Consider the following 13,560-nt stretch of genomic DNA (forward strand, 5'->3'; position numbering starts at 1 on the left):
AATTTCTTGTTCTTGCAGTTGGTTAAATACTGCTGCTTTGCCACCAGCGCGAGGTTGTCGTGCAGTTCTATAGAATAAACAAATAGACTTGCATTTACCTTTACAATATTGTTGTTTATACTGTAAAAATACTTTACATACTGTAAAACAAAACAAAAAAACATATTTACCTGTTTTCCCTACTGAAAGGTTTGCACAATTGATGACACTGTGGACCTGTTTACATTAGGCTGTACTCTTCGACCAGCCTCTTCCATTGTTAAACCATGATTTATGACATGATCCACAAGTGTGGCTCTGATTTCATCAGAGACTCTGACTCTTCTATTTCCACCTCTTCCTCGATTATTTCTTCCTCTACCACCACCACGTATTCTTACACGCCTTCCAATTGCTCTTCCATGAGCATGTTGCTGCAGTTCAGGGTTGTGAATGTCCTCCATTCTCAAAAACTTCTACAGCAGTGATTGTGCTGTGGCAATCTATATATATATAGACATATATATATATATATATATATATATATACTCCCAAAGTTGATTGGTTAAATGGTTAATTGGTTGATTCATATTAGAGGTAATTTGCAATTAGATTGCGAATGCAATTAGAGGTCATGTGCCAATTTAGCAAACATTACAAACAATGTCAATGTCAGATATATTTTAGAATATACATTCATGTATACTAATTATGATAATTGAATAGATCATTTTGAATGTGATGGCTTACACAATAAAAAATGTCTGAGAAGTTCTGAAGTGTTTGACAGTGTAAGTGAGAATCGAGTCATCAGTTTTGATCAACAAGCCATATGCAATTATTTGTTGTCCAAACTGCAGACAGTTGTATGTACTCTTTGCACACATGTGCCAAAGCATTTGCAAGTTGCTCAAATTAATAAGAAATTCCAATCTGATGTGAAAAAGAAGCGAATTGTTCAGAGATCTGAACTTAATGTTTTGGGAAATAAAAAAAACATTTGAGAACTCAGCCAAAGCAATTGAGAAAAACTGTAATTGGCCGATTTTTTGCATTTTTTTACATAATCGGCATCGGCCAATATCCAAGTATATCAAGCCGATTATTAGGCAGGCGCATCTGTGGGCAGCCTAGTGTTGTTGTGGAACACGTGTTCGACGCACGCTGCCCCTAGAGTCATTTTCCAGCAGAGTGAGCAGACCTCATCCAGTGCCTAAGGAAGGAGCTAAGTTCTTTGGAGAAAACGGTAAGGATTAAATTTGTATAACTCCTTTATATTTAATTAAAAACTTTTGATATGTTACTGCCAACTTCAAGAAAAAACACGACGTTCGGCTACTTTGGATATTGATAGCGTAGTTGAAGTTGCATTATCACAGCAGAAGGGTTGCTATCATGTCACAATAAGTAAGCAAGAATTTTGCAATTACAGACAGTGAATCTGAGACTTTTATTTGTTCTGTTTGTGTGTCTTATATTTGAGAGGGTTGTCACTCAATGCAGATAAATAAGTAATAAAAATATACCAACGCAGTATTGGCTATTGAAGGACTGGCTTTGGTAAGCTCGGACGTTATTGGTTCTGCTGTCGGTACTGGAGAAATTAAGAAAATACATTTATTATTGCTATAAAGAGAAAGTATTTTATCTCGCCAGCCATTTCTATGTATAATAATATGAAACCATTTGTCTGTGATGCAATTTAGCTATTCGCAGTCAGAGAGAGAGAGAGAGAGAGAGAGAGATAGAGAGAGAGAGATTTCTCTCACGCGGTGCTACAGCGAGCACAACACGAGCCCTGCTTAATGAGTGACAACAGAGGACAGAACTAAACATTCAAACGTAGCCTGGTTTAGATCTGTGATATTAGTCTGATTTTATTTTAGATTTCGCCTTCCAAAGATTATAAAAAGAATATTTATACATAAGCCGCATTCTGTCTAGCACAACATCCTTCCCTTCACAGCGGTGCACTGACATTTCTCCCTAAAACTCAAACTTAATGTCAGAATCAGCACGATCGGTGATTGTTGTAAAATGCAGTCTAGCTACTGTTGCTAAATTGCGGGACGCATTTAATAATAAAAAGAGCGCAAGAGATACCGTTCCCAAGGCGGCGCGAACTCCGAAACAGACCGCAACGAGACAAGCAAAGTATAGGCTACTTTGGGTTTCATGTGTGCGTTTAAACGATCAACTATACACAAAAATATGTCAAAACGACCGGCTTGGAGATTTACTTAAATACAGTTTATGTCTTAAATTGACGTAGTTATGGAAATAGTTGGGAGAAAATATGGTCCTTCAGGAGCCTATTAGACTCGGTCTTAAAGGGGAAGCAGTCTATTAAACATGCTGACGATTGAGCCAATACTGCGAATCAAACAACAAAAGGCAAAGAGAAAATCACTTACAGCTCTTGAATGAATAACTTCTGCATTAATGAGCATTAATCTGCATTAATCTATCTATGATAAACTATGCAGTGTTATTTTACAATTGATTACTTTATTAGATTTCTTTTTAGACCACACCTGAACCGTACTGTTAGTAGACCTTCCTGAAATTAAATCACTGTGCCTATATAATGTTTATCTTTGTGTAATTGTTTATCTATTGTTTATCTTTGTTTATATATATATATATATATATATATATATATATATATATATATAAACAAAAAGAACCGTTAAGAATACCGTTAAAGTACCGGATCGATAAGCATTATCGGTAAGATAGTAATGCCATTAAAAACTTAACGATACCATCCCTAGTTATGCCTGTGCTTCTCTTGGATGCTCTGAATGTTGGATTACGTGTCTGGATTACCCCTTAATTAAAGCTGCATTTGGATCTCAACCTTCGTGTCTCGGAGCAGTTCGTAACACCTGCTTTGTTTATTTTATATATTTGTTATACATTATTTATACAATATGTTTTTACATTATGCATTTTTTATTTAAGTGTACAAGTGCAGATTGGTCAAGTGTTAAATAAATTTATTTGTTGAGAAATTTTGTCTATCTGAAGTAATTATTTGTGTTACATTTTATCTTTAAATAAAAGGTTCAAATAAGAGGTTAAAAACAAGAACATATCGGCCAAAATAAATCGGCAGCATTAATCGGCCATCGGCCGACCCAGATTTAAAAAGATCGGCATCGGCCTGAAAAAACCCATATCGGTCGACCTCTAATGTTACCCCCCACGTTGCCCTGGTACATTGACAATAGCACTGTGGCCAATGATTTTCTTCCCCTTCTTCTCACTGTTGTCAGCTTAAATCCAGCCTCATCAATGTAAATAAACTCTTGCGGGACTTCCTACGCATCCATTTGTAAAACTCTCTGAAATACAGCAAAAGATCACATTGTGTAGATCAATTTACTGTAGGTCTGCTATACAGTAAAATGACATGTACAGTAAAAAGGTTATGTGTGCAGTACACAATACTACAGTCAGTGAACAAAACGTACCACCACATATTCACGCCACAGGACTTTCACCCTGTCTGAATTTCTTTCAAATGGCACTTCATACAGTTGATTCATCAGAACTTGATGTTTTTTAAGGATAAGGGCTATTGTTGACAGAGAGACCTGTTTATTATTGAAAATTGGTTGATCATTGACAATAGGGGCTTGAATTTCTCTAAGTCTGATTGCATTATTGGCCAAAACAAGGTTTATGATCTCTCTTTCTTGCTCCTGTGTGAATATGGGGCCTTTTCCTCCTTGGTGTTCTCGACGTTCAATCCTATGTTGGCCAAACAAAATACATGTAGCTTACTGTAAGATGATACAGGAATAGATACCAAAACTGTTGATATAGTACATGCAGTAAGCTATGGATTTTCTGTTGACAGAAGATAAGTTTCTCACCTGTGCTCTTGACGAAATGTCCAAACTATTGATGCCACCGTGTACCTGCTTAGGTTAGGCTGTACTCTCAGTCCAGCCTCCCTCAGTGTTAGTCCATGGTTTATTACATGGTCCACAATTGTAGCATGAATTTCATTACACTGATTTGGTTGTCTTCTTCTTTGTGCATGTCCTACCCCTCCTCCAGGTCTTCCTCTCCCTCTCCCTCTTCCTCTACCTTGGCCTCTTCCTCCACCTTGTTCTCCTTGGATTACCCCTCTCATTCACACTCTCCCTGTTCCTCTGACACCGTCCATTTTTTTTTAAGACAGGTTAACTTACCTGTTGCCTTTTTATAGTGCTGAAACCTGATTGGTGTGTCTACAATTAAGCACCAGTGTGTGTGCACACCCGGTGGCTGTGTTTAACCAATTGGTTCATGAGTGTGTTCATTTGAAAGCCTTTGCTTTGAAATTGCAAGGAAATGACATCATGATACATTTCTGTGTCAAATGCATACAAGTGTGTTTAGTGTTTTGCAAATCACTGTGTAATTGTGGCAGGGTGGAGGGCGGAGGGTGGGGCCAGGTTGTGATCATACACACCCGGTCCCTTATCAGGCTAATCAAGCCTCCGAGAGGGATATAGGTCGGACATGACAGTCATGTGTGTGATTGTCTGTTTTAGTTTATTATTAAACTATTATTTATGTTGAAAAGCCGGTTCTCGCCTCCTCCTTTCCATTGACTGCTTTACAGTAGTGTTTTGCAAAAAGTGTGAAGCTGACAATGTGCTTACAGTTGTGCAAATCTAGGCCGGTGTATTGCTCCTTGAGTGTAAGGGTTTGCTAATTGTGGGAAAGTTTTAATTTTAGTGTGTAAGCAACTGAAAAAAACTGTAAATTATATTTTAAGTCTTTACAAAAAAGTGCAAATAGGGGCTTTATAGACAAATTTACACTTATGTATAAAAAACTTGGCAAGAAAAATAAACAGATTAATCAGAAAATATTAACTTAAGTTATCAAAACTGTGAAAACCAAATAAAACGTCTTTATAAAGCAAAGAAAAACTAGTTAAAATAGAGGTACGTACAAACAAACAAAATGTTCTCCAAAATACTACAGCGTGGACACATTCCCAAAAAAAGGTGAGGGGCAGATTCATCTACAGCATTACAGAAGGAGCAAAGTGGATCTATTTCAGGGAGCATGTTTCTTAAATAAAGATTGACTGGGTAAAAACGGTGTAACAGTTTAAAGGACACCTTTAAACCTTGTTGGTTATTAAATATTTGTGAGGTAAAGACCATACAACCTGCGTCAGACATGCTTGTGTCGCGTCTCGTGTGTGTTCTGTCATAAAAGTAAAATGTTTAGGTCACTGTGTCAAGTTAAATATAGTTTAATACTCAATTTTTAAACACATCTTGAGATCCCTTAGTTCGCATTTGCGCTCCTTCAAGTGTTTTGAACGCAAGAACGTAACGCACGTTTGTGTTGTGTGTCCGCTGAAGAGTTGTTAATGTTTTGTTCACTGTAATAAACTACGTGTTGCTCATACACCTGAAATTTCACTTACTGCCCTCTGGAGTAAACAGGTGGTACTACAAGCTTGCATTTCTCAGGAATTTATCAGGAAAGCATTGTGATTAAATGTGTTCATTTTTTTAACGCATTATTTTCTGTAAAATTAATCGCACGTTATTAACGCATTAAATTGACAGTCCTAATATATATATATATATATATATATATATATATATATATATATATATATATATATATTTAAGTAATATTACAAGCGCAAGCGTGCGATATGGCCCTACATCAGCACTGCTGTGATTCGGCTGCAGGTAGTAGGTAATTACCTACTACCTGCAGTGTGTAAAACATCGCCACTGGGGAGACAAAGGCGGTCGGCGTGGTGCTGGCCACCCACCCCCTTGTGTACCGTTCCGGCCTTTATAGGTGCTCGCTAACAGCACTTGCCCCTACAGTCTGTTAAGCCTAAATGGGGGATCTTTGTCTTTGTCTTGTGTTTGTGAGAGAGAGAGAGAGAGAGAGAGAGACAGAGACAGAGCGTGTTCGATCACCTGTTGCCACTCCCAAGCAGAGATGCTGTCAGCATTCTAAAGGTCAGCTTTCGGAAAAAAAGCTGTGGAAACTCGGTAAGCACCTCGAGTTCTGTAATCAAACAGTCTGTTTTGTCTCTCAGCTGCGATGAGCCTTAATCCTGAAATTGTTCATTTAAAGCCATTTAAAACAATATCCTAGCTTAAGTAATGTAGTGGTACTACGAGCAATCACTGAGCTGTTCTATGTAAACAATGACTAACAGATTCACTTTACATAACCAACTGGCTCTTATTACATACAAAAATTATCCTTTGCCACAACCTGCTGGCTAACATATGTAATTTAAAAAATAAAGACAGTAACTCCTAACAGATATGCATTACTCTTACACTTTAGTTTAGAACGGCAGGAACACAAGCGGAGAGATACACACAGTGAAGTGTCCGAGTGCTGATGTTGTCAGACCATCAGTGCTCATGGAACGTCTCTCATACAATCAGATTTGAGGACCAGAACTAACTGTTTTGTATATATATATATAATGCAATTTTTAGGGACCCTGTCATGTCTTTCAAAGTACAGATGACTCTTTTATGGAACACAAATTAATTATTTATAACAGAATGTCCAGGTTGCTCTTTTACACACAATGAGAGTGAATGGTGACCATGGCCATCAAGCAAGATTATCGCTGAATAAATATTTTATATATAGTGCACAAGTTATATGGACTACATTTCTGTGCTTTAATGAGACTTTTTTGTCCTGCTTTTGGCACCCTGGTCCCATCCACTTTTTGACATTCTGCCAAACTTTCCCTTGGTGATGCATGGAAAAAAGAAAGTCATATGACATAATTGTCATTTTTGTGTTAACTATCTATTTAAAGCAGTTTTCATTTCTTAATTCATTATTGGAGTTGTTTGTGAATGTGGATTGTTTCCTCTCATGTGTCCAGCAGGGGACAGACTACAACCTTTTTAAAGAAAAGCATGTGCAGAAATGATTGCGCACATTTGCCTTGCTGAGATACAGGTTTAGAGTATCTGTCCCATCAGCGTGTGTTGATAAGAATCAGTGAAGTGAATCAGCCTTGTTTTAGATGAGCGAGATTTACACATATCAGAGTTTGTGCAGACCAAATGTCTGCTGATCACATAGCTCTAACAGCTCAAGTGTTTTTAAACATGAGTATAGTTTTGTGCTTCTCTGAGATGAAGTGAGCTAGAGGAAAAATATATTGCTCAGAGGTTACTGCAGAGTCTTAATGTAGAAGACCTTTGCTTAAGTTGCCTGCTTCTCATGAGACTTATGCCATATTTTGTATGTCAACAATTCGTATTTGTGCCTTTTTATTTTCCAAAGGACTTTTCAGAGAAAACAACTGAGATACAGTAAGTCTTCTGAGCTTTAATAAGGCAACCGCTGAGCAATAATCATTTTGTTTTGGGTTTCTTTAACATACAGTAAAAGTAAAGAAGTATAAAATGAATATTGATCACATAGCTAGATAATGTGGTGCAGCAAGTATTTTCTTGAGAAATGGTAGTAAAATCTCTGACTTTTGGTCATAGACTTTGATATGTTGGCAAATCTGAGCACAGTTTGAGACAGCATGTTTGAAACACATGATCACAGATCTCTTTTGAGGAGACATGTGATATTACTGGGGTCTTTTTCAGAAGTACAAAACCCAAGTGAAGGTCTCTAATTGTTCTTGATTTAATGTCATCGTTGTCTTATTTGTAAAAGTTCTTCCTATAAACCTTTGTGATAAATCTGTTTAGTTCATGCATGCACGTGACTCTGGGGTGAGGTAGAGGCTATAGGCAATAGGAAGTCTGCATATTCATGAATTACTATTAAAATGCATGTGTAATCATTCCCCAACATACCTCAGGCCTGTACTTCCAGTGTGTGTGTGTGTGTGTGTGTGTGTGTATGTGTGTGTGTGTTTGCTTTCCTGGGTATTTTGTGTATGTTTATTTGTTGTATCGTGTACATGTTCTGGCTGTATGTTTGCGTGCTGGTACATGTCTAACTGTGTGGCAGGTGAAACCTGTCGGTCCTCATTTGTAACGGATCTCAGGTGTGTCTTTGTGTTTAAAGGAGTTGAATGAGAGGGATAAATGTCTCACTGATGGCTAGCTGCCTGTCTGTCTTACACACACCGAAGACTTGCTTGTTTGGTGAGATTTCCCACACGTGTGTGTGTGTGTGTGTGTGTGTGTGTGTGTGTGTGTGTGTGTGTGTGTGTGTGTGTATTGTCAATATGTGGTATTTGACCTGATAGATTCACAGTATATTACTGTATATGTCAGAAATTTTATTTTGTGTGCACATCTTGTGTTGGTGTGTGTGTGTGTGGGGGGTCTTTGTGTATTTTTGTCAATATTAGGCATCTGACCTATTAAATTGTATACAATATTATGGATTTATATTGTCTGGAATATTGGTTAAATATTGTTGTAAAGACAAGAGCTGTCAAAATTTGTGTGTTAACACATGCGATTAATAAAAAAGTTTATCATGTTTCTTACAGTTTTTCTGAATTGCTAAAACACTAAACCCCATTTTCTGAACCAAATGCTCAGTGGCCTAAATCCATTTGTTGAATCAATCACTCTTTTGGCAAAACCTTAACCAAGTTCAGGTAGTTAGACACCATTTGCAAATCTCTAAATATGTTCTCACTCATTAAAACACATTTTGCACTGTGATGCACTTAAAAGTTAAACACAACTTCAACACAGTTGTCATCATTTACACACAACGACTCAAAATTGTTCACGATTGTTTCTAATGATGTGATCAAACAAATTGTACAAAATCCAAGATGACATGATGCTGAGGCAGAATGAATCTCCCATTGAGTTTTTCACATTTTTGAGTGAGTGTACTGGAATATGCTTTTCATTTACAGTTTTCTTTGTCCTTTGGGCATTTGCAGTTGGACTACTGTATTTTTACAGTATGCAAGAGCTGAATATACAGACATTAAATACTATATTACTTGCAGTACTTACAGTATATAATATATTCACTGTACTAAACTGTGATTACTACAGTTTTTATGATTGCTTACACAAAAAATTAAAATAACATACAATTAATGAAACCTGACACTCAAGGAGCAAAACTTCAGCCGAGATCTGCACAACTATAAGCACATTCTCTGCCTCACACTTTTTGCAAAACATTAAACACACTTCTCTACATTAGACACAGAAATCTAACATGATGTCACGTCTTTGCTATTTCAAGGCACTGCCTTTCAAAATACCACACCTATGAACCAACTGATCAATGGATTCGCCATTCAAGAAGACTCTTCCCTCGCTGTCTTGCGAGAGAGGACATAGCTTGTGATGTGGACGAAGTGCTATGGCCAGATCCAGTTAGGCAAATAGATGATGCTAAGGTTTTTTTTTTTTATTTAATTTTTTTATTTGTGCTTTCTTTTTGTCTCCACAAATGTTTTTGCTCTGTTTATGTACTATATTCCATTTAGACTATGTTCTGTTCTGATTTTCAGTGCAAAATGCAATCTTTGGAAATCCATTGATGTATTGACTGATTTTACAGTATAATGTGGAGAGAATCAATATTGATTCTGGTCTTGTGTGTTGTGTTTGGTCAATATATTCATTTTACTCTAACAATATTTCAGAAAAAATCAAACCCAGACTATATCATTAGAAATGTAGAAATGTTAAAAGTGTTTTAGATTGAGCACAGCAGTGTGTACCTGGTTCAAACAGAATAAGATCGTATGAATTGGGTTTTTATAAATTATTCTATAGTATTGAATGAAGTTTCATTTAGCTAAATATCTGAGGTGTTCTGCTACTTGTGTGTGTGGTTGTGTGTATTGTGTGTAGTGTTTTGACAAAATGAGCCCTGTTTTCAAAATCACTCTTAAGCAATCGTAAAAAACTTTTTTTGTCTGTAATTACATGCCCTGGACACGGTGTTCTCCATTTTTTGATGCAGTGTCTAATGAATGCTCTGTAGTGTTTATATATTGACTGGCTGTGTGTATAATCTGAAAGCATTGTTTGATTTTGAGCACTGATGAAATGGTTTTGAGGTGATTGTATGATTTTGCCAGAAGAGTCAGGGGTTTTGTGAATGTTATTTGAAGATTTGTTTTTGTGTTAAATGTTGTGAGAAAATGCTTGAAGGTTTAAATCACGATCATCACATTTGCCATTACAGGATAAACAAAAATACAGTTTCTTGTCTCTTATAGCACTCCACACTCTCTTTCTTCTCACATAAAAAATTAAAATAATTTAAACTCAAATCAATATTTCATGTCTTTTTATTTACTTATTTGGAAAGTAGCCATTTAATCAGTGGGATAATGTACCCCTCAGGAGGATATAAGACCGCTTTGCTTCTGGAAACTTATTACGCTAAGTTTATTTTGCGATAATTAACAAATTACATTATTGCATTATTCCTTACTGCATATGCCAGAAATTGTCATTGTGTTGTGTGATTGTTGGGGTGTGTGTTGTTTTGTAGCAGCTGTTTGAGTCTGGCCACAGAGAGCAGCTGCAATGAGGTGTCTGGCATTCAGTGTTTTTGTCTGCCGTTCTGTGTTTTTTTTTTTTTCTTCTATTTTCTCTCTCACCATGCCTCCATTTGTTTATTTAGTTAGAAGGAATATATATATTTTTTCTTTTTTTTACCATTCAGACTTGTGGAATATTTTCCATTGTGTTTCCTTGCAGAGCCACTATTTTTCTCTTTCTCTGTGGGAACTTTAGAGAGCAGGGGAATTTGTAGTGCTCGATATGACTCCCATTTGAAACACATACAAACACAGACCTGAATGGTCTATCAGCCTAGAGCAGGGGTGTCAAACTCAGTTCCTGTAGGGCCACAGCCCAGCAGAGTTTAGTTCCAGCTCTGGAACCCCAAAATGCCTCCTTGAAATCTTCAAGCACTTATTAAGACCTTGATTAGCTGCTTCAGGTGTGTTTAATAAGGGTTGGAGCTAAACTCTGCTGGACAGTGGGCCTCCAGGAACCGAGTTTGACACCTAGAGACTTTCAAACCGGCAGCGGGCTTCAGCAGAGCTTCAAAATGTTGGACTTAATGGACTTTATACAAAGAGAGTCACTAGTTTTTACTGCTTGATGGCTTCAGAGTTTCTTTTCATCCATTGGTTTATGGAACATACAGATTGGAAATAAGATTATTGAAATTCAAAGACAAGATAATATAGAAATCTGAGAGCTCAGAGAGGAAAAAGCCAAAAGTTTGGAGGTGCAGACAGCGATGAGGGCTGAAGGGGGAAGTTGACATGAGACGACAATGATAAATAAAAAGAAAGAGCTGGAGAGATACAGACTTCAAGAAGAAAAGAAAGCTTAAAAAACAGGAGAAACTGGGATATGTGTGTCTATGAGTGAGATTCAATGACCAAAATTCTATTAGCAGCAAAGAGATTCAAACAGGTAGGAGGGATAAGAGAAAGATAATTGAAAGAATAAGAAAGCAAGAGAGAGAGAGAGAGAGAGCGAGAGAGAGAGACAGCAAACAAGGGAAAAGGGGGAGGGCCAGCCTACTCATAGTTACATATAGCTGGAGTTTAGAGTCTGTCAGGAGACAACAGAGGGGAATGAGAAAGAGAGAGAGAGAGAGAGAGAGAGAGAGAGAGAGAGGAGGTGAATGGTTCAGAAAGTGAAGGAATAGAAAGAAAAAGAGTGAAGCACAGCAAGAGGGGAAAACTGTTAAGACTAAAAACTCGGAGTGAGTACATTTTCCATCCTGCAACCAGCTTCCCTGGATCAACATCTTGCCAGCAGTGCCACGTGCTCGTCACACACACTAGCACACACACACTGCCAAATGGGGGTTTGCACCTGCATCCTGGAATTGCTCTCATCTCTGGATGTACCACTGTGGTCATAACACTCTCGTTTGCATTTGTGTAAGTGTGTGTGAGCATGGGAGGTGCGGAGTTTGCCGTCGTAATATGGATCTTATCAGTTTAACTGTGGAACGCTTTAATGGATGGAGTGGATTAAGGAAATATGAGGAGATTTCGGCAAGTTGCACAGAAGCCTCGTCTGGAATTTTTCCGCTCTTTGGGATAGAACGGAAACATCTTCATCTTGACTTATAGTGTAAAAAGCTTTATCTGTAGTGGTCTAATTCTTAATTTTCTGCTTTGAAAAATCTAAATGGATCTTTCGTGATTTCTTATTAGTCCTTGTGAGAATTGTGCTTTTGTGTGCGAGCTCTTGCACACTCCTGTGTGTGTTTATGTGTAATGCTGTCAGGAGGTCAAGTGCCATTGGTGATGCCCGCTGTGTGCCCGCGTGTAGGGGGTAAGGAATGGTGTTTTCAGGATGCGGTAGGGGTGGACTGCAGCTCTCCAGAGCCTCGCTGTATCTGGGTTGCTGTGTTACATGGGGATACACCACAAATAAATGTTTCGCACCTCCAAACTGAAACTTCTGAAAGCACAAATGGCATCAGTGGCGGGAAAGTCCTCCCATTAATCTGCAGGGTAAGCTCTATCTATATATCTATCTATCTATCTTTAAATTGATGATGTTAATGATATCAGATTTGTTCTATCTTATGCATACCTCTATAGACTTTATTCAAAGTAGCGCCATCTTCAATTTTTGATGGGAATAAAAAAAGAGGCTGTGAAGGATGGACTTCTCTTTAATGACATGCTCTGTATAAAGCTGTATAATTTTTCTAGATCACTTAAAAATTTGGGGGTCTTCTGAGCATCTTTGGAAAGCATTTTTATTTCAATGTTTCATCAGTTGATCAATCAACACCAATTTAAACAACAGTACAACAATTGAAAATACTTTAAATCTATCTCTCACAGCCTTGTTTTCATTTCCATCAAAAAATGAAATAACTTTTAGATATTATTCAGAGTAGCACCATGTTCAAAAACATATTCCTTTGAATGCAGGATGGAATTGTGTGGGAGAGGATGGTAAATTCTCAAGAATTGTATACACAGACAGCTGTCAGCCAGACATACAGACATACAATGAGTACTCAAGACACCAACCCAAACTCAACCGCTTTCAAATATGCATGGTTGAAATGCTCCTTTAGTTGGACTAACTACTCCATGTCTTCCAAAAAAAGCAAACTATGCATCACCATGTTTGAAAAGCCATCAGAATCCCTTCAAAGATGAGCCCGTCCATTCATCCTCTTTGCAAAAGAAGGAAAGTTTCTCAAGAATGACAGCTTTTTCCATTTAACTTCTCTGGTCTGCTAATGAAGGCGAGGAGACAATATATTTCAGCTAGACCTGCCTATATTTAAAATTAAACAGCTTGAGTTAATTCAGACTCACAGTAAATGTAAGACCTGATTTTCCTTATTCAGCAGTGTGTTTCTCTTGGGTTATTAGGCTAAAACAGAAGGTTGCCAGCTGGTGTTCTTTAGCAGCTTTGGTAAAACACAGAAGCGTACTCTACTGTATGCCTTCACTAAACTGTGGTCCCTGCTCTGATATTTGTCTTCCTTGTGTGGTCAGGTTTTCAAAATAGTGAGTTAATAAGTGGCCATTTAGCAGATGCTTTTATCTAAAGTGAATTTTCATACACTTACAGCGAGGGCCTCAGTGTTAAATGCTCATGCATTTGG

General features: G+C 37.5%; 1 protein-coding gene across 5 annotated transcripts in view; it reads left to right on the top strand.

The window, feature by feature from the left end:
* The window catches only part of LOC127652628 (rho GTPase-activating protein 23-like), a 99,151-nt gene that overhangs the window by 34,908 nt on the left and 50,683 nt on the right, over positions 1 to 13,560 (top strand). For 2 of the 5 annotated variants that reach the window (XM_052138878.1, XM_052138879.1), the window contains exon 1: positions 11,557 to 12,442. The exons of 2 other annotated variants lie outside the window; for them this stretch is intronic. In XM_052138878.1, the coding sequence (XP_051994838.1) occupies positions 12,203 to 12,442 (240 nt within the window). In that variant the 5' untranslated portion in view covers positions 11,557 to 12,202. Of the gene's footprint in view, positions 1 to 7,170; positions 7,311 to 11,556; positions 12,443 to 13,560 lie in introns of those variants that run through there. One more of the 5 variants, XM_052138882.1, reaches the window with a different exon arrangement.

This window comes from Xyrauchen texanus, chromosome 12 (assembly GCF_025860055.1).
Source record: "Xyrauchen texanus isolate HMW12.3.18 chromosome 12, RBS_HiC_50CHRs, whole genome shotgun sequence".
Classification (NCBI taxonomy): Eukaryota; Metazoa; Chordata; class Actinopteri; order Cypriniformes; family Catostomidae; genus Xyrauchen; species Xyrauchen texanus.